The sequence below is a fragment of the Diaporthe amygdali genome (genome assembly GCF_026229845.1).
Source record: "Diaporthe amygdali strain CAA958 chromosome Unknown NODE_60_length_211398_cov_62_513432, whole genome shotgun sequence".
NCBI lineage: Eukaryota > Fungi > Ascomycota > Sordariomycetes > Diaporthales > Diaporthaceae > Diaporthe > Diaporthe amygdali.
In genome coordinates this window covers 50,230-68,314 of record NW_026517080.1, presented here as the reverse complement: position 1 = coordinate 68,314, position 18,085 = coordinate 50,230, and the positions used below count along the sequence as shown (strand labels likewise).

General features: G+C 54.5%; 5 protein-coding genes across 5 annotated transcripts; 3 read left to right on the top strand and 2 right to left on the bottom strand.

The window, feature by feature from the left end:
- Positions 1–1,084: 1,084 nt before the first annotated feature.
- J7T55_006997 (uncharacterized protein) lies at positions 1,085–3,878 on the top strand (the record flags this gene model as incomplete). Its single annotated transcript, XM_053135845.1, has 3 exons — positions 1,085–1,775; positions 1,838–2,631; positions 2,787–3,878. 3 exons carry the CDS (start codon positions 1,085–1,087, stop codon positions 3,876–3,878), a joined length of 2,577 nt encoding a protein of 858 aa, XP_052986495.1.
- Positions 3,879–4,429: 551 nt separating this feature from the next.
- Positions 4,430–5,725, bottom strand: J7T55_006996 (uncharacterized protein; the record flags this gene model as incomplete). The annotated part of the gene is made up of 1 exon (XM_053135844.1): positions 4,430–5,725. One exon carries the CDS (start codon positions 5,723–5,725, stop codon positions 4,430–4,432), a length of 1,296 nt encoding a protein of 431 aa, XP_052986494.1.
- A 2,009-nt stretch (positions 5,726–7,734) lies between these two features.
- On the top strand, positions 7,735–10,993 carry J7T55_006995 (uncharacterized protein; the record flags this gene model as incomplete). The annotated part of the gene is made up of 2 exons (XM_053135843.1): positions 7,735–8,059; positions 8,187–10,993. 2 exons carry the CDS (start codon positions 7,735–7,737, stop codon positions 10,991–10,993), a joined length of 3,132 nt encoding a protein of 1,043 aa, XP_052986493.1.
- A 1,653-nt stretch (positions 10,994–12,646) lies between these two features.
- Positions 12,647–14,280, top strand: J7T55_006994 (Alkali-sensitive linkage protein 1; the record flags this gene model as incomplete). Its single annotated transcript, XM_053135842.1, has 6 exons — positions 12,647–12,663; positions 12,781–12,871; positions 13,179–13,550; positions 13,748–13,837; positions 13,907–14,111; positions 14,180–14,280. 6 exons carry the CDS (start codon positions 12,647–12,649, stop codon positions 14,278–14,280), a joined length of 876 nt encoding a protein of 291 aa, XP_052986492.1.
- Positions 14,281–16,462: 2,182 nt separating this feature from the next.
- On the bottom strand, positions 16,463–17,221 carry J7T55_006993 (Norsolorinic acid ketoreductase 2; the record flags this gene model as incomplete). Its single annotated transcript, XM_053135840.1, has 1 exon — positions 16,463–17,221. One exon carries the CDS (start codon positions 17,219–17,221, stop codon positions 16,463–16,465), a length of 759 nt encoding a protein of 252 aa, XP_052986491.1.
- Between the last annotated feature and the right edge of the window lie 864 nt (positions 17,222–18,085).

Here is an 18,085-nt window from a genome sequence, read left to right as displayed (position 1 = left end):
GCAATCGGCTGGACAATCGAGGATCGAACCCGCTGCTGGGCCTGCCCAAGAACACAACAACAAAAACCTGATTTGTTGTCCGCGTCCGAGACCGTTCTGGCCTGTCTGGCTGCTGCAATGTGGCTTAACCACCGTCCAATCGTGGCTGTCGACTTCGCGGAGAGCCAATTAGTCTACCACTCTAATATAGTCGGTAAGGTGATCCACCTGTCCACCCAGTCCTTGCAACCGCTCCACACCATCATGCCCCTGTCTTCCTCCCCTGGTACCCCCAGATTATTTGGTCGGCTCCGCGGTGACAGCATTCGATGATGTAGTGCCAGACCAGGGACTGCAACACTACTGCCCGGCGTCGCGTGCCCCAGCAGTTTGACATGCACTTGCGGTCCACAGCCTGCCAGAGTGCTCGCTGATGATGATGGTGAGCTGTCACGGCACTGACCTTGTGGAAATCTCGATAATCGCCGAGGCTCAACCTAAACAAGGCGATCATCTCGCCGGCTGCACCACGTCGGCTTCGACCTGCTCAAAGAGTCAAAACAGCCGGCTGCGGCAAGCAAATCAGAGACATCACATCACATACACTGATGCCGAAGGTGAGGCTCGAGGTGAGGAGGATCCAGAGAGCGGCCGAGAACAAAGATGTCGATCGCGTCCTCACAACGCAAACGTTCAAAAGAGACGGGTCCGCCCATCTGCTTGCTCTACCGTCGCCATCCCCTGGAAACTCTTGCCTTCTCGATGTTCTAGGCCCGGGTGTCTCGCGGTACATGTTTTCCCTAAGCCGTCTGAATTCCTTCTGTCTCGTTAATTAGGGTCCTGCTTGATGACCTCATCCTTCACTGTGTCTGCCCTGTCTGGTGCGATCTTCACTCACCACCCACACCCACCGCACCTGTTCCCTACCGTGACTACCTTATTCTTCCCGTCTGTCAGCTGCAGAGGTTGCATTGTGGCAAATATCGTCTCAGGTTGGCTGGGCCGGGCCCCCTTGGACGTCTACAAGAGTTATACCAAGCCGTTCTTCTCACAGTATGCTTATGTACCGCGCCTCTAGCACTTAGACGTGCCGGGCCCATCCACCATGTCTTTTATCAAGGTCGGCGGCCCCCATAGCTCCTTTGAATCCGGTACACATCGTGTCACTCGGCCAAAGTTCAACCATCAAAACACACAGGACCGTCTGCGCGAAGGCGCCAAAAGGCCGTCTCCATTCTCGATGATCAGCAAAATCAGGAAGGACCGAAGGTCCATCTTCAGGGAGGTTGGACTGGCGCCAGAAGACGAAGCCGGCTCAACGGATAACCTTGACGAGAAGCATGCCGAAAAGGAGGAGCCTAATCAAGTGCATACAGTCTCGTCGATCCGTATCAACGCTGCCGAGAAAGGCAACGCCGGGGACCAACAGGGCAAGGAAATGAACGTGATGCAAGATAAAAGCGAGGAAGAATCGGGAGAATCGACACTTCGGCATCGGAGTTCACATGAGATATCACGCTCTAAGACTGTTTCGATGCACCCGACGGATCACAAGATACCTTGGTATGCTAAGCTCGCAGCCGGAAGGAGACCAAGAGTTAGGACGGTGGCAAGCCCGGCCCCATCGCCTTTACGCGGACTGTCAGCAGTCAGCATGCTCGCCCTAGTCCTAGCTGTTCTGATCCCGTTCACGGGCAGGGGCGAGCAAGACACTGTAGGTGTCGCAGACGCTGGCCCCGTCATCTCGATTAGGGCAGACAGCCCGACAGACGTTTGCACGAGATGGGCCATGCAGTGTGAGTGGTTTCACCGGTGATATGAATCCAAAGGTAGACTCCGACTGACCCCCGGGACAAAGCAACCATCCTCAATGGCACCCTATACATGTACGGAGGCGAGGCCAAGACAAGTCTGGGTCAGGAGAACGACACTTGGAACAACAACCTCCTCGCGCTCGACCTGACGTCTACCTGGGACATCAGCTCGCCATCGCTGACTGGTCTCCCGCAGCCGAGCGGACCTCCGGCTGTCGCCCTCGGCGCGCTATGGAATGATTACACCAGTCTGTATGTCTACGGTGGAGAATTTGCCGACAATCCGTTCCAAGAGCCGGCACCAATCTCTACATGGCAGTATCAAATCAGCTCCGGCACATGGACTGAACATACAGACCCCCAGACTTCCTCAGGCAACAACTCGGCATCCGAAGGCGTGCCCGTCCAGAGAGCCGCCGAGGGGGCCGCAGTCAGTGTGCCAGAGCTAGGCTTGAGCTGGTATTTTGGAGGCCACCTGGACCTCTCAACCACACCGGGCTGGAGCCTTCACACAGAACGTGTCTATTTGAAGAGCTTGCTGGAGTTCACACACCCTGGCTACGCCAACGATGGGGTGTTTGCGCTGAGAGGCAGCGGCGCCCCGGCCTCGGGCACCTACAGAAATATCACAGAAGGAGGATTGCAACTGAGCGACACCTTTACGGAGCGGGCTGACGGCGTCCTGGTGTTCGTCCCCGGCTGGGGTGCCTCTGGTGTACTGATTGGCCTTGGCGGTGGAACGGCGGAGGACTTCACCAACGACATGTCCACACTCGACGTCTATGACATTGCCAATTCGGTTTGGTATCACCAACAGACCACTGGAAACGCTCCGGGCGTACGTGTCAACCCATGCGCGGTAATCGCGAGTGCGCCGGATGCGAGTAGTTTTCAAATTTATCTATTTGGAGGGCAGAATCTGCAACCTGCTGTAAGTTCCAAGTTACACCCTGGTTCCCACCTCGACCAGTCACAATGCTGACAGTTCCCAAGGGCAACCAGATCCAGTACGATGACATGTATATACTGACCATCCCCTCGTTCACTTGGATTGGGCCGGTCTCCCAAGGCGGCTCCAACCCCAACATCCCCTCCGCACGCGCTGGACATACCTGCAACTTACGCGATGGGCAGATGATTGTGGCGGGCGGCTTTAACACAACAGTGACGAGCTGCGATAGTCCCGGCATCTATGTGTTCAACGCCTCTTCCCTAGAATGGGGGTCCTCGTTTAGGGCGCTTGCGCCGTCCGCTGATGCCGAGTCCGCGGGCAACAGCGTGATGGCTGGTAGCTACGGGTATGTAGTACCTGAAGAGGTTATCAGCGTAGTTGGGGGCGGACCCTCGGGCAGTGCAACCATCACACAGCCTGCAGCCAGCGCGACAGGCGGGCCCTTCGCCACGGGGAAATCACCTGTCTTCACCATCACCGCGTCCGGGTCAACCGCGACTATCACCTCCCCTCCCTCGCCGGGTCCTAAGAATTCCAGCGGAGGGGATCGGGGTGGTCTGATCGCCGCCATAGTCATCGCGTGCCTCGCCGGCCTGGCAGCCGGGTATCTCGGCTATTGCGCGTGGCTGTACCGCCGGCAGGTGCGCGCGTATAAGACGCATTTGGCAGTGCAGAATCGCTTCCCAGCCCGGTCAGCGTCGCACGGGTCATTTTTGTTCGGCGCTTTTGGACGCAGGAAGAGCAATGCTGATGGGAAGGAGGAGACGGCCTGGCTTGCTGGCCATAGGCGCGACGCCAGCGACGCAAGCAGCAGCGCGGGTGACAATTCATTCGCGTGGGTAGGGAGGGATAACCTGCTCGACCCGAACTCCAACTCCAACTCGAACAGGTTCACGCCCACAAGCAGTGGTGCGAGGCCTAGCTATGGGGACGAGGCCAAAGGAGGGCCGTCGTCCGGATCGGGCACTTCTCCAGGGGAGGCAGGTAGCAATGGTAGGCCGAGGAGGGACAGCATGAGTGGCGCCAGCACAAGCTCGCTCGAGGGCCAGGAGCTGAGTTTCTTCAGTGTTGTCATGGCCCCTAGGAGGGCCTTGAGGGTGGTGAACGGGCTTGAAGATGGTGAGGGTCATTAGAACACGCTTGAGAAACCAAGAAACTGTTGCGTAATCATTTTGTCTCCCGATATCGAGCATTATCTAAGTAATAGGTTGATCTGGACGTTTGGGGGGGGGGGGGTTGTTTCCTTCCTCCATGAGCCGACAACATCTAGAGTCTCGTTTGCAGCCCCTAGATACCCTGAGCGCCTTGCTATGTATCTGAACAATGCGAGATATGTATATGATGTGGTGGACTCGTTTTTTTTGGTCACATCTGCATGCCCCTCTCGAATAAGCATACCCCGGGTGCTTCACCGGGGTCCAGCAGGCGCGCTAGGTTTTACAGAAGAGGACTGGTGTTATCGATGACTGTCGGCCAGCATCCTCGTATGACCATGTGGCATTTCGGCGTGCTTCAATCGCGGCGCTTGAGTTTGATCGGGTCAAAAGTTGAGGCAAACACCAGCTGCCGCGCTCCACTTAAAGTAATGAGTAATTGCCTTTTTCAGAACTGTTAGAGCAGCTAATAGTGTATCCCAGTGGTCTTTGGCTGTGATCCCCGTTCTAACAGACTCGGCAATATGCCCTCAGCCTGCGGGTATGGAGTGCTGAGAGGCCCGCACGTCAGTTCCTAGCAGGCTAGGTTTGAACGCTGCTACTAAGGTGAGGCCAAATCTGTCCGTCAGCAGATTACCAACCCAGTCGGCCTCTTCCTCCCGGCCGACGCGAGATAGATGGTTGACAGTATCTATGCCCATCAGGGCGACTCGCTTGACGATCGCGTTATATTTCCTCGTGTGGCTGCAAGTCTGAAAAGCTTGCTGATCTTCCTGCTTTTCCTGGTCCAGAAGAGTCTGGAGTGAGCACGATTCCAAGTACCCAATCGAGAGATTTGCGTCTGGGTGGGTGGGGTGGTGTAGGTCGAGGTGGGCTCGGTCGACGAGGAAAGTCGTCTTGGACCTCTCCAGCTGCCTGCCCAAGGCGGCAAATGCATCGAACAGGGCCTCCGACGGCTGAGAACGTTGCCAGGCGGAAACGGTGGACCACCACGACAGCGCCCGCCATGCGGAGATGACGTCAGTATCGAAGGTGGGCTTGCTGTTGAACATCTGTTGGGCTCGAATCATACAAGCATAGCCTCCGTCCAGGCTGTTGCCGTAGAGGGCTTTGGCCCGTACTAGGCTGTCGAGGATGTAAGCTGCGGGCGATGGTGATTTCCAGCCGGCCGAGTCGGGTCCTTCACCACTCATCAGCCTTTCCAGCCAGGCCCATGCGATCTCCTCCAGGCCCTCCTCAACCATGAACTGCGTCAAGTACGCGATCAGAGGGGTGCAGCTGACGAAGGACAGGTCACGTTCAAGGCCGTGAGAGCGGAGCCATTGGAGCACACGCCGGGCCGTGCCGGAGCTAGCCACGGTTTCGTTCACCGAGATGGTAGAAGACTGCGTGATGGAGTGCCTCTTCGCCTTCAGCACGCCTGCAGCGCGTTGAGGGTTCATTAGACCCTTAGCCACAGCCTCGTCAAACACATCCATAGGATCCCGCTCGGGGGCGGGGCGAGTGTTGTGGGCGGCACGGTCATAGCTGAAGAGAGGGTTTGAGAGGATGGCTCGCACGTGGCGATCGATTGGTCGGTGGTGAGGGTCGTGAGGGCCGGAGGACGAAGCCGAAGCCGAAGCCGTAGTCGAAGCGTGTTTGGCAGCCTTCAAGGAAACGGTAGAGGTGTTCTCGTTCCAGTAGCCATGTTCCTTGTCGAGGTTATTCCGGAAGGAGGTGGTCAGGGTCTTGAGCAGTAGCTGGGATTCACGTCGATTCAGAGGTAGAGGCTGATGAATCTGTGGGAGGAAATCCTTGAGGGAGCTCAGGGTCTTTGTTCCAAACATGTTGTTGTGGTTGTCACTGTCCTGGCTGGCGGTAGGGACATGAATTGTGCGTGCGGGTTTACGAGTGGTGCTCAGCTTCCGCCAGCGCAACGTGGATCGGAGCCCATTCGAGGGCACATGCGGTTGTGACGTCTGGGGACGTGGCGATTGCGATGTTCACAAGACCGTTCCGCTGGTTTGTTGGAGGGAGCGAGAGGGAGGGTGCCGGACTGGTCAACGCGGAAGAAGTGTCGGCGGGGAAGAGATGGAGTGATCATCAATCAACGTCCACCCACGGTCGACGTTGGCAGCAAGCCCCACCCAACGGTCGAGGCCAAGCAAGCACTGGGCAGGACAAGGCTGGGAGCTCCCGACCCCTGTAGAGGATCTGACCACCCGACCTGCCGACCAGCCGACACGTGATGGCAGAAAAAGCTAAATCCAAAACGGAAATCAGCAAATGGGACGGCACCTTGACGTAATTGTAACCGTGGCTGTTCCCGTCACCACACCCAGTCTCCCAGTATGCCTTCAGTAATGGTAGGCACCTAGGCACCTAGGCACCCAGGCACCCAGGCAGCCCCAAGAAATCCACCACAGTGGTCCGAACCTGGTGTTGTAGTTCCAGGTCAAGATTGAAGTCTGTCGTAGCGACGGCCAATTTCACGCATGCCTGTCCATGCGACCACAGCAGCCGTCCCTTGGCTGGGCCATACATAGGTAATGATGGCTCTTGAGAAGGGTGGGTGGGGCCAGTGATGCAGGTAGAACAAGAGGGACCTGTTCGCATTTTTGCTCTTGACGCTTTGTAGCTCGCAACTTGGGCCTGCATGCGAGGAAACCACCATGCCTGCGCAATGGGCAGCAAAGTAACCCTTTAGGTGCTGTGCTAGGTGTGTTCTGGATAATGTCCTCCTAAAAAATGCAATCGACTGTGCTCAATGCAAAATGTACGTGGGTTCCCTTCCTGCAGGCCCCTGCTTGTCCCAAACTCAGACCTGGCACATCTAAAAAGTGATGTGCAGATGGCTCCTGGCTGTCGACCAGGCCATCCTCCATCCTCTATCCAATCCTCATCCTCATCCCCTACAGCCAGTCCCTAGTGCCCCAGGCATCTGTGCTGCAACACATAGTTGCATGCCATCAGTGCTTTTACCCAGGCCTCAGCTTCGGCTTTAGCTGTGTGTTGTCCACCCGCCGTATTGGTAGGGACTGGAGTTCAGCACAGCTTGGTACTGTACCTAGGCAGGTAGCTTCGTACCCCAGGCAGATAGTCACAATGGTCTGAGTGGGTGGGTGGGTACTGTACCTAGGTAGGTAGTCGATGAGCTAAACAGTGAGGTAACCAAATAAAACCTAATATACATGTCCAACTGTTATTGAAATGCTAAGGAGAGATCCCTGCGTCGAGGCCAGTCCGAATTTGTCGCCCTCGTCCATCCAGCCATCCACAGCTGCGGCTGGGCAGTAGTAGCCAGGTCCCTGCCACCCAGCACCGCACCCACCTGCCTGCTAAGCCTAGCAGGTACCACACAGTACAGATGTACCCTGACGCTGACCTTGGGCACGCATTGGCACCACCACCTTGGACTTGGACTGGCCTTGCCATCACCTCTCCCTTTGCAAATGGCAATTCCAACCCCACGGCGCAGCTAACAAGGCTTTGGAACCACCATACACACATCGCACTTCCAGAAACAGCCTCTCCACCCACTCCTCAGTAGCACAGGGAGTCTGGGTGTTTTGTTGTTTTTTTCTCTCCTCGTTGGTGTGGACGAACCCGATCTCGACCCCGTCTCTGAACATCCACCCACCTACACCTTCCCACCACCGATTGACGACGACGGCAGCGTCTTTTGACCTTTGCCCATCCCACCAACCCAATCCATCGGCCCGCCCACAGCTTTTCGTCTGCCTCCGAACTTCCTCTCCTCAGCCATTGCTGACCTTGCCTTGAGCAGCCTCTCAGCCCACCATCATCACACCCTCCACACATACACACACATACACACACAAAACCACCCTCAGAAATGTCTGACGTACAAGCAAGACCAGCCGCCTCTCGTGGTAGGGGCTCTGGTCGCGGCGGACGAGGTGGTTTCACCAGCCGGGGAGGACGCAACGCTTCTCGCTCTGCTGCGGCTGCGACCAACGGCGACCAAAAGCATGATTTTGAATCCACCGCCCTACCTACCCTCGAGGATCAAGGCGAGATTGGCGACCTGAACAAGACCTACGGCTCCAAGGTCTCGCTCATCAAGGAGGTCTTCCCAGACTGGTCAGAGGTCGACATCCTGTACGCTCTTAAGGAGACTGACGGCGACGAGACCTCGACCATCGAGCGCATCGCCGATGGTGAGTGATCTTACCACCTGCCCCGCCTCTAACCTGCCCTCGTCCCCCGTCCTCCTCCACCTTCCTGTGGTCTTCGCCTTTGGTGCCGCTGCCATTGCCTTGACTAACCCTTCCCGTCCGCATTCAGGTACCATCTCACAGTGGGGCGAGGTTTCAAAGCCAAAGGACAAGAAGGCCAAGTCCAAGGCCAAGGAGAACACCTTCACCACTACTACTGGCGCCGACTCCCCAGCCGCCACGAATGCCCGAACCACTCGAGGTGGCCGAACCGAAGGCGCACGTGGCCGTGGCCGTGCGACTGAGCGCGGCGCCCGCGGTACTGCACGCGCCAGATCTTCGACCGCGACCACCAACGGGCGCCTCAAGGAGAACCAACCTCTGTCTGTCCCCACGGAGGATTCCAACGCCTGGAACGCCGCCAAGAATGACAACGACGGCGGCTGGGCTGCTGGGGCTGCAGCTGTCGCCGCCGAGGGCGCATGGGACAGCAATGCCACTTCCGATGCCACCTCTGCTCCTCCCCCTCCCGCTGCTAGACCCGTCGCCGCCTCCGAGCCTGCTCAATCGGCTGTCATCCCTCAAGGAACCGCAAAGACTTGGGCCAGCATGCTCCGACAGTCTACCGCCCCCAAGCCTGCACCCCAGCCGCCCAAAGAGGCTCCTGCGCCCGTTCCCGAATCCGAGCCCGAGCCCACTGTCGAACCTCTCCCTGCCCCTGACGAGCCTCCTGCCCTGGCTCCTGAGCCCGCTTCCGAACAGATCGCTGAGCTGTCTGCGGAGCCTGCGCAAGAGCAAGCTCCCGTAGAGAATCCTATGGTAGTCGTGCCAGAAGTTGCTTTGACGCCGTCCCAGGACCAGTTGACTGAGACGAACCTTGAGCAGGTTGTTGACGAATCCCACCCACCTGTAACAGAGACAGCTGCCAGTGAGACCGCCGACTCGTGGGACCCTCGAGCCTCTACCATCAGCGCCAACGCCACGCCGATTTCTGCCTCTCACGCCCAGCACCAGGCTCCGAAGGCACCCACGAGTGGATTTGCCGCGACCGCCAGCCGAGCAACAGAGCGCGCTCCCATCCCTCGCACCCCTAGTCAGACCCAACGGCGCTTCCTCAACCAGGAGGAGGCTGTCCGCATGCCCCAGGCAGCCAACCAGCAATTGGAGCGCGCCACCGTTCAGTTCGGTGCCTTCAACCTGAATGGAAGCGAGGACGACATTGACGGCGACCGCGAGGAGCCAGAGACGCGTGCGCAACCTCCTGCAGACTCTCCCGTCACCCAGCCCCGGGCCTCCCTGCCTCCTGCCCCTCCAGGCCCCGTCCCCGAAGCCTTCCCCGCCCAAAAGCCTGCAGTCGCCCTCCCATCAACCACGGTCCCCTCCGGTAATGCACCTCCCTCCTCGCCAAAGGGCTCGCAAGCCCCTTTTGGTCGTGTCCAAGGCTACCAGACTAATGCCCATCTAGGCGCCCCAGCCCCGCCGACTGCGCCTGCTGCCCACCAGGCTCCTGGCGTCCAAGGTAGTGAGCTCAACTCCGTTTCCTTAGACCCGTCGATTCTACACCTTGGTGACGCAGTGCTGACATCGTTTCCCACCCAAGCTCCGGTGGCCCAGCCCCCCATTCAGCCAGCTGCTCAGCAGCAGTACGGTCGATTCGGCCAGCCAACTGCCCAGGAGCAGCAGTCCCCATTCCCTCAGAAGCATTTCGACTCGTATGGCCAGGCCAACCCGTCTGGGGCCCAATCGCAATTCGAGGGCTTCCCAAGCCAACAGCAATCGCAGCCTCAGAGCCAACAACCGGGGGGCGCTTATAGCTCCTCAGCCGACCAGTATTCTTCCTTTTACACCGCTGACCAGCAAAATCGCAACCCATATAACTACTACGGACAAAACTACGGCCAGCAGCAACAGACGAGCCAGGCTCCACAAGACAGCGGTCTCGCTGCAAGGGCTGGGTTCGGTGGATACGGCGCCTCGCAGGGTGATTTGGCCAGCCAGTATCCCCAGAGCGCTAATCAGTCACGTTTCGGGACTGCCGTCGCGCAGGACCCGAACAGCGGAAACACCACACCCAACCCGACCGCGCAAGGTCAGCAGCCCACGGCTCCTAGCCACCCACAGGGCCTCGCTGGTCAACACCAGCAGCAGCAGCAGCAGCAGCAGCAGCAGCATGGAAATCAATTTTACAACCAACCCTACTATGGACAATTCTACTCCAACTACATGAACCAGTACGGCGGCTACGGCCAGGGCGGGTTCCCTTACGGCAAGGGTGGTGGCTTATACGGTCAGCCACACCACTACGGGATGTCTCAGCAGCAGACGCCATTCGAACACGCCTCATCTCCCGCGACTGGATATCCACAGTCGTCTCTGCACCGCAACGATAGCGGTGGTGTCGGGTCTGGTCTCGGCGACTACGGCCGCGCAGGATCTGCTCAGTCGGGTGCTCAGCCCGGCCTTGGAAGTGCTGGTTTTGGGGGCATCCACGACACATTTGGCCGTGGCGGCTCGTATGGCGCCCAAGGGGGCCAGTCGTTCAACGCACCTGCTACGCAGCCGGCTGCGTCCAGCGCTGAGAAACTAGAGCCATACGGTGACGCCAAGGCAGCGAGTGGACCCAGCCCTTCGCTCGTCGGAGCCAGGCCCGGCTCCGCCACCAATACTGGCCCGTCCCAGGCTGGCCTCCCCCCTCCGCAGTCTGCACAACCGGGCATGGGATACGGCGGCTATCCCAGCCACCTGCAGGGCCATGGCGCCCTGCACGGCGCCCAGTCTGCCGCGACAGGTTACGGCATGGGGGCAGGATCTGGTCAGGCACACCAGAACAGTCCCTACTCAGGCTATGGCGGTTTCGGTGGCAACAGCTATTACGGCTCTGGGGCACCTCGCCACGGCGGCTGGGGCTCGAATTATGGTGGAGGCAGCAACTTTTAGAAAAAGGGGTGTGGTCGTGCTCCGTCGTCTTCAGACTCTTCTCGAATGGACTGCAACATGAGGCTGCCAATGGACTAGCCTGATGGCCCAATCGTCCTCTCATTTCTCTTACCGAAAAGGAGTTGTCTCATGAAGGTTTTCAGGAGTTTGTCTTAATGGAAAGATGATGGAAACATCCGCCAATCATCACTCGGACTCAAGGCGGCGGTTGACTTGGAATGAACTGGTTGACGGCCTGGCATACTTTATTCCCGCTTTTCGTTGTTTCATCACAAGTCTATGTACGATTTTACTAAGGGCCACCGGACTGGAATGGCGAAGATCGCAAAAATGCGGACAAGGCTTTGACCTCAGAGATTGGTTTCATGATTTTCACAGGACTCATGACGTGTTGTTTTGGTTCTCGGGATCGTAGGAAAAGTTGTGCTCGGCTTGTTTACCCACTACGTCTCACGTCAAGGCATCCCCACTTACCATCACTGCTGACAAGGGCCCGGTACGAGAGCACCCTGGTCCTGCGGACTGACTTGCTGTGGGAAAGGCGCTAGAGCAGAGATTCTTGTCGGTAAGCTGCATGGTGTAACTCGGTGTTTTCGACATCATTTGTCTAGTGTCATTACCGAGGCACACTGATGGGAAGAAAGAAGAGTAATCTTGGCGGGATACACAGTTGGGATATAAGGCCCCAAGTACAGAAACACCCATAGTATTTTTGCAAGTCGAAATAACCTGCTGATCACTTGTCTCAACCGCCACTTGCGATCTACAGCAACATGCGTGGGTGCCGTTTGTTTGTTTCTCACTTGCCGCTTCGGAGGTTTTTGGGTCGCCTCATTTTGCTGTTGACAGTATTGGCCTTTACGCGATTAATGAGGAGGATGCTGGGCCTACGAAAGGTCTGGTTGGAAAGAGGTTCCCAAAATCACCAAAGCTTCTCGAGCTTTCAAAAGCTTCGTTAATGATGCTCGCCTTCCGCTTGATTGATGACCAATTCATTGGCCAGAATTGCGGAACTTCGGCCACGATCTTTGCTGCAGTCTCAAGAGGCAGACTTGCAATGAATGCTGAGTGGAGCGCATGTGTAGCAGCCTCTTTTGATAGGAGTGTGGCTTCTGTGCCTCCGAACTGTTGAATCCAGGAAGCCACTATATGACGCCTCAAACCATGCTGAGTGGTTGTGGGCGCATCCATTTTCATTCTGCATTCGAGTCGAAGCAGTCTTCACAGATTTCTCGGGGCTTAACATTCAAACTGTCCACAGTCAAGGCTTCGGTTGAATGCAAATATTCCAAGGAACTCTAGTCAACTCAAGCCCCCGGTCGGTTGCCGTGCCATACGATCCAATCATGTGGACCAGCTTCGTGATTGAACAGAAGTAGCGAGACTGCCACAGCAGCACTCCGTTTGCTCGACTATATCAATAAGCTCATACTTGTTGAATCTAGAAAACAGACGGTTTCCACCTTGGTTGCTTCCGCAGGGGCCCAGAAAAATACGTTATTGCCCGACCTTGCCAGAAACAGCACGCCCATGCTTGAGACTGAATCACCACGTCTTGTTTGACAAGCAGCACGCAACGTCGACAGCACAAGAGCTCATACCTTGCTTTCAACTGCTTACGTTTGACAGTAATTATAATCTGTCCTTGTCGTCATGGAAGTTTTCAAGATGTGGGTTCAACCTCCTCCCTTAGTGTCTTGGTCTCATGGAGCAAATTCATTGTTACAACGCTTTTTGTCTACATTTCGTAACCATTTGAAGTCTTCACTAACCTCTTGTCGATTCAGAACCGGCTTCATGATCTTGTTGATCATCAGCGTGATGGCTGATGGTTTACCCAAGCGCGGCTTGGCAGCCAACGATGATATCCTCATTACGGTAAGCGCTGTCTGACCTCCTCTACATCAAAGCCTTTCTACAACGGTTCCATCCTAGACAATCCTCCTCTTGAGTAGGATTAAATGGAAGACCTATTAAATGATTCCTACATCCACCATACCTGGCACGGCCACCACATCCTAGTATATTTCTTTTCGGCAGGTCTCCCTCCGGGCTGCGTTCTGTGGGCTCTTCCCCATATCTAGGAATCCCTTTTTATTGGTCCTCTGCTCTGTCAATGACTTATTTCTCAACCTTGATCGCCTATGATTGAAATCTTTGCAATAGTTGTTATTTCCGAACACAGGGGTTTGCCGGAAGTTCTGTCAATTGGCTGTACAATTGGGATTCAAACACCACCAACAAGCAGCAGTTTACAGAATACATTCCCATGCTTTGGGGTAACACCTCGGACCACACTGGTGCATGGGAGGCTCATGCTTCTTCCTGGATTGCTGCCGGCTCCAAGCACCTCCTTGCCTTCAACGAGCCCGAGAATCCTGGCCAGGCGAACCTCGACCCCACGGCCGCCGCGGACGCATACCGCCAGTACATGCAACCTTTCGCTGGACAGGCCCGACTTGGTGCCCCTGCGGTATCCAATGATGGCCGCCAGTGGATGATCCAGTTTCTTGACAAATGCAGTGACTGCACTGTCGATTTCATCCCGATTCACTGGGTAAGCAGATTCGTGAGGCTCTCTTAACCTTTCCAAGAATATGACGCTGCTTTCCATGGACTCTCTTACCGCTTGCAGCATTTGTGCAAGATCAAAAGCTTGTGAGATGGGCCTTGGACAGATTTTGTCATGTTTCACCCTTTTCGCCAACTAGTTCTCTTCCTCGTTGTTCTTTTACTCAATTCTGGATGTTGCAGTACAACCCGGCCTCCCTTTTGGAGGACTTCAAAAACTTCGTCTCCGACATGTGCGAAATCGCTGGTGATCGCCCTGTGTGGATTACTGAGGTATGTGTCGTAGTCAATGGCGCCGGTGGGCAAGTTCAAGGCAGCCCCAGCTAACTCCCACCCACGCAGTTTCAACCTCAGGGAAGCGCTGATGAGAAGACGGATTTCTTGACGGATGCCATCGCATGGCTCGACAACGAGGCGTGTGTTGAACGATACGCATACTTTGGCACTTCCGACGGTGATCATGAGCTTCTCGACAACGGAGGCCCGCCTTTGTCGGCTATCGGGACCATCTACGCCTTCACGCCCTTTGGCGGCACGAAGAGAACTTGTGTGTCTGCATCTAGAGGGGCTCGAGACTCGGTTCTTGCTGGTGGTGTAGGTCCCCGTCACTTCTAGTCCTCGGCAGCAGAGTTCTACTGCTGCCAGCAGAGCGCGGCTTGCAAGGAGTCAGAAGTGTGCTGGATGCGACAGCGAGCGATGATTGCGGGTGGGACTGATTGGCTGCAAGGCAATTTGCATGGTTTGTGATGTCGTGCTTAGAAGGAACCCGGTCACATGAATTCCTAGTGATCAACGTTGATAGTCTAGCTGACGCCCATTTGCCTGTGGTAGTCTTGCTACCACTGCACTCTTGGTCCATGAATCCAGGTGCGACCACTCAAGCAAAATGAGGCCGGATTTGCAGAGACAGCATCACGACTCAATCAAAAGGTGGGTATGCCCATAGATCATTTTGTGTCTACTGCATAATTATCGAGTGAGCCAACGCACGCCTGTCGGGCCGCCGAGATTGATGCTGGAACATCCCATCTCTTCACGGGTATCTGGCCATCTCTTCGACACGAGAGAGGAATCAGCATAGCAATTGTGCAAGTGCCACAAGGCCGATATACGCATCTTCTGGTAACCCGGGTTATCATGAGCCCTGCGGCTCGTGACGCTGGTAAATAAAGTGGTGAAAATCAACACGTGGTAGGGCCATTAACAAGGCTATTCAGCAAGAGAGAGGTATCTGAGGCTTGATTTATATATACCTGATGCAGCACATGTCATCAAGAACAACAATACCCAGATGGAGTAGCAAGACCGAGGTATCGAATTCGTTCTAGCGAGGTTTGAATTGCAGACCTCTGGCAGCTGGGACTTTCTCGAACTCATTGCTGTATTTCAACGTTTGCCCGGTCCATAGTTGTTATCAAACAAGAGTAAGGTCTTTGTGGAAGTGGCCTGAGCTTCAATTGGAAGTAAATGGGCAAGAAATGCCAGGGTAAGGTGGTTGGGTAGATCAAAGGAGAGCTGGGCAAAGATCGTGAGGATGTGGGTATCTGGTGATAAGCATCCCAGCCTGGACCTTAGCTACATCCACCAGCAATCCATACACTAGAATAGTTCAGTAAAAATCCGATACAGGCGTTTGGAAAAAAGAAAAGGCAAAAAATTGATGCAATTCTTCTCTCTCGCCGGGAATTGAACCCGGGTCTCAAGCGTTGCTGCTTCCTGGATGGGCGATGACAAGCTTGCATACTAACCACTATACTACGAAAGAAGTTTCTTTTCTCGGGATTGCCGAGGTAGCTGGTGGGCTTCGTTGGAGAAACATCGCAATCAGATATTATATAGTACATGCATACGAACCTCAAGGAACCCACTCGGCCATCGCGCACCCCTCAGTGCAATATCGACCCTACTAATTCTATCAAATAGGTACAAGACTAACACAAGGCATTGGCTCGTTGGTAAAATTCCACTCGAAAATCGAGGAAGATCGCAATCAAACTTGAACGTTGAAGACAATTAGGCCTCTTTAACGGCGCAGGTAGTAAGCCGAGCTGCTCACAGGGCCGAGACACCCACATCGAACCTTCTCCAGGAGACCTCAGGAAGGGCATATATAAAGTACCAGACGTTGTAACCTGAGATGCTTTCACAGTGTAGTCACCGTATGAGTACGCAATTTGAATCTTCGGTTTTGAAAGGCCGGCATATTAGACGTCTCGGCCAACGACTTCAATCTTGACTTCAAGTCAGGCCCTGACAGCTATCGCCACGAACACTGCTCCAATAGATGATATGTTTGATCGCTAAATCGAACAGAAACCGGTGCTGAATGCTGAAACACTCGTCGTCTCTGCATAGATGTCGACCTATAGAACGAGCACGCACAAGTCCAAATTATACTGCACTTCATTGCCACACTTCTCTTGTGTATCGCTAATTGAGGCGCAGTTGACAGAGATGAATTCAACTTGAAACTAGCACACTGCAGGGGTATGGCAGCAACCTCGATGTCTAGCGGCAAAGTAAAATAAGGAATCAAGAACCACGGCTTGTACATTCTAGTTCGAGCTTCTATGCAATTACTTATACTATGCTAACCTAGTGTCGCTCGAAGTCGACTCACCAGTAGAAATTGGACATGCGTAGTTCTGCCCATGCTTGGTCTTCAGCAAGAAAAGAGAAAGTTTCTCGTGTTATAAAGGACAACGATCTACGTTCGTAGGTAATTTTAGGCTATGCATGAACTTTTCTTTCCCCGGCAGTTTTCGGTGTCGATTTGATTTCTAAGATGCAAAGGCGATTAGGAAAAAGCAGCCCCCTGCGCTCCTGAAAAGTCCACACGACAGACTCGATACAACCTATCCAACGTTTTCTACTACAAGACTTGCTCAACGCTGTGCTCTACCAGGGAAGCATGGTGCCATCATGGTTTCGGAAAGTTCCACTGAGCTCTTTGGACTCCATACTCCAAATGATTTTAGTCATATCCGCAACACTGGTCTCCACAGAGATAGCTCCCAAAGCTTTCAAGTCCATATTGCCGCCAGAAGTTAGGTCCGTTTCTACGAGCCCAGGGTGGAATGTCCAGCTGGTCAACCATGGCTCTTCAAAAGCGAGGAGACGAATAAACCAGTTCAGGGCCGCTTTGGAGGCTCCATAGGGGCTTGAAACTCGGGGGAAGGTCGCGAAAGTCTCCTGGGAACCGATGGAACCGACAACTGTCGATACGGTAACGAACTTGGGGCTGCCTGTCTTGCTAGCTTGGAGCATGTCGGCGGTGGCCTGGAAAAGGGTCAAGGGGCCGATCACATTGATGTCGAAATGCTTTTGCGTATTCGCGACTGAGGTGTTGCGCACGCTACTACCATCCTGAGCGATGCCGGCATTGGCAATTACAACGTCCAAAGAGGTGATTCCCTGTTCGCTGAGCTCAGCCACAGCAGAAGCGGCATCTGTCTGCACAGTAGAGTCCAGCTTGACGACAATGAGCCGGGTCTCGGGGGCCTTTGGCAGATCGGCAAGAGCTTTGGATGTAGGGTGTGAGGGGTCGCGAACGGCGGCAATAACAGTGGTTGAGGGCTTCTGGAGGAATCTCTCGACAAAGCCGCGGCCAATGCCGCGGTTTGCGCCAGTGACGAAGTAGGTCGCAGGAGAGCTCATTTTGAAAGAGTTGTGCTGAGTTTCAAGACAAGTGAGTTGATATGATTTTCTAATTCGGGACTTTCTGAATTCTTCCGGGATATATATAACGCAATTGCTACTGAGGATTGGAAGAAGTCAAGCGTGATGTAAAACCCATGTTGGTTTGAAATCGAATGTTTCTTCTTTTTTCACACTGTACTATGATCCGTTGTAAAACCTCCGACTGCCTTCGCTCAGAACATGAGTACCTAGTATCTGTATAGAGGGATGACTGATCTGATTCAGGAAATCATACGGTCATGCGATATGGTAGCGTATTTCTTGTAATTGTTTTTTTATTTAACTTTTTTTTAACGATAGAGTGTTCTAGCCATCATAGATTGATTATTATTTTAACAAGTCTATTGATGGAGAAAGAACTACGCATAGCGTTCACCCAGTGCTAGACACGATGTGTCCGATGGCAAGATTGGTCAACAACAAGGGTTGTGTTAGAAAACGACAAGACTTTTTCGCCGAAGCCGTTGGAACCCAGCGGTCACCAATTGAAATTATGTACATGAGTTTGTAAGCATTTCTCAGCGAAGCTACATGTGAGGTGTCGCTATTCGTGTAGCTCCGAGGTTATGGTTTTGTTGATTACTATTCAACGCGACAACTAGCTAAGAACTAGCTTCATTCAACCTTCTAAGAGATACCCGCAACACATCACAGGCGCATAATATCTGTATTTGATAAGACATTAGTTGTCAACTTTCTAGTCGTAACACCAGTGCTTCAATGTCCCCCCCTCCCCCCCCCCCAAAAAAAAAACATGAGACTTATGCGTGATTGAGTACTGTAGATTTTTGTATTCATGAAGAATAAGCCGAGTAACAACGA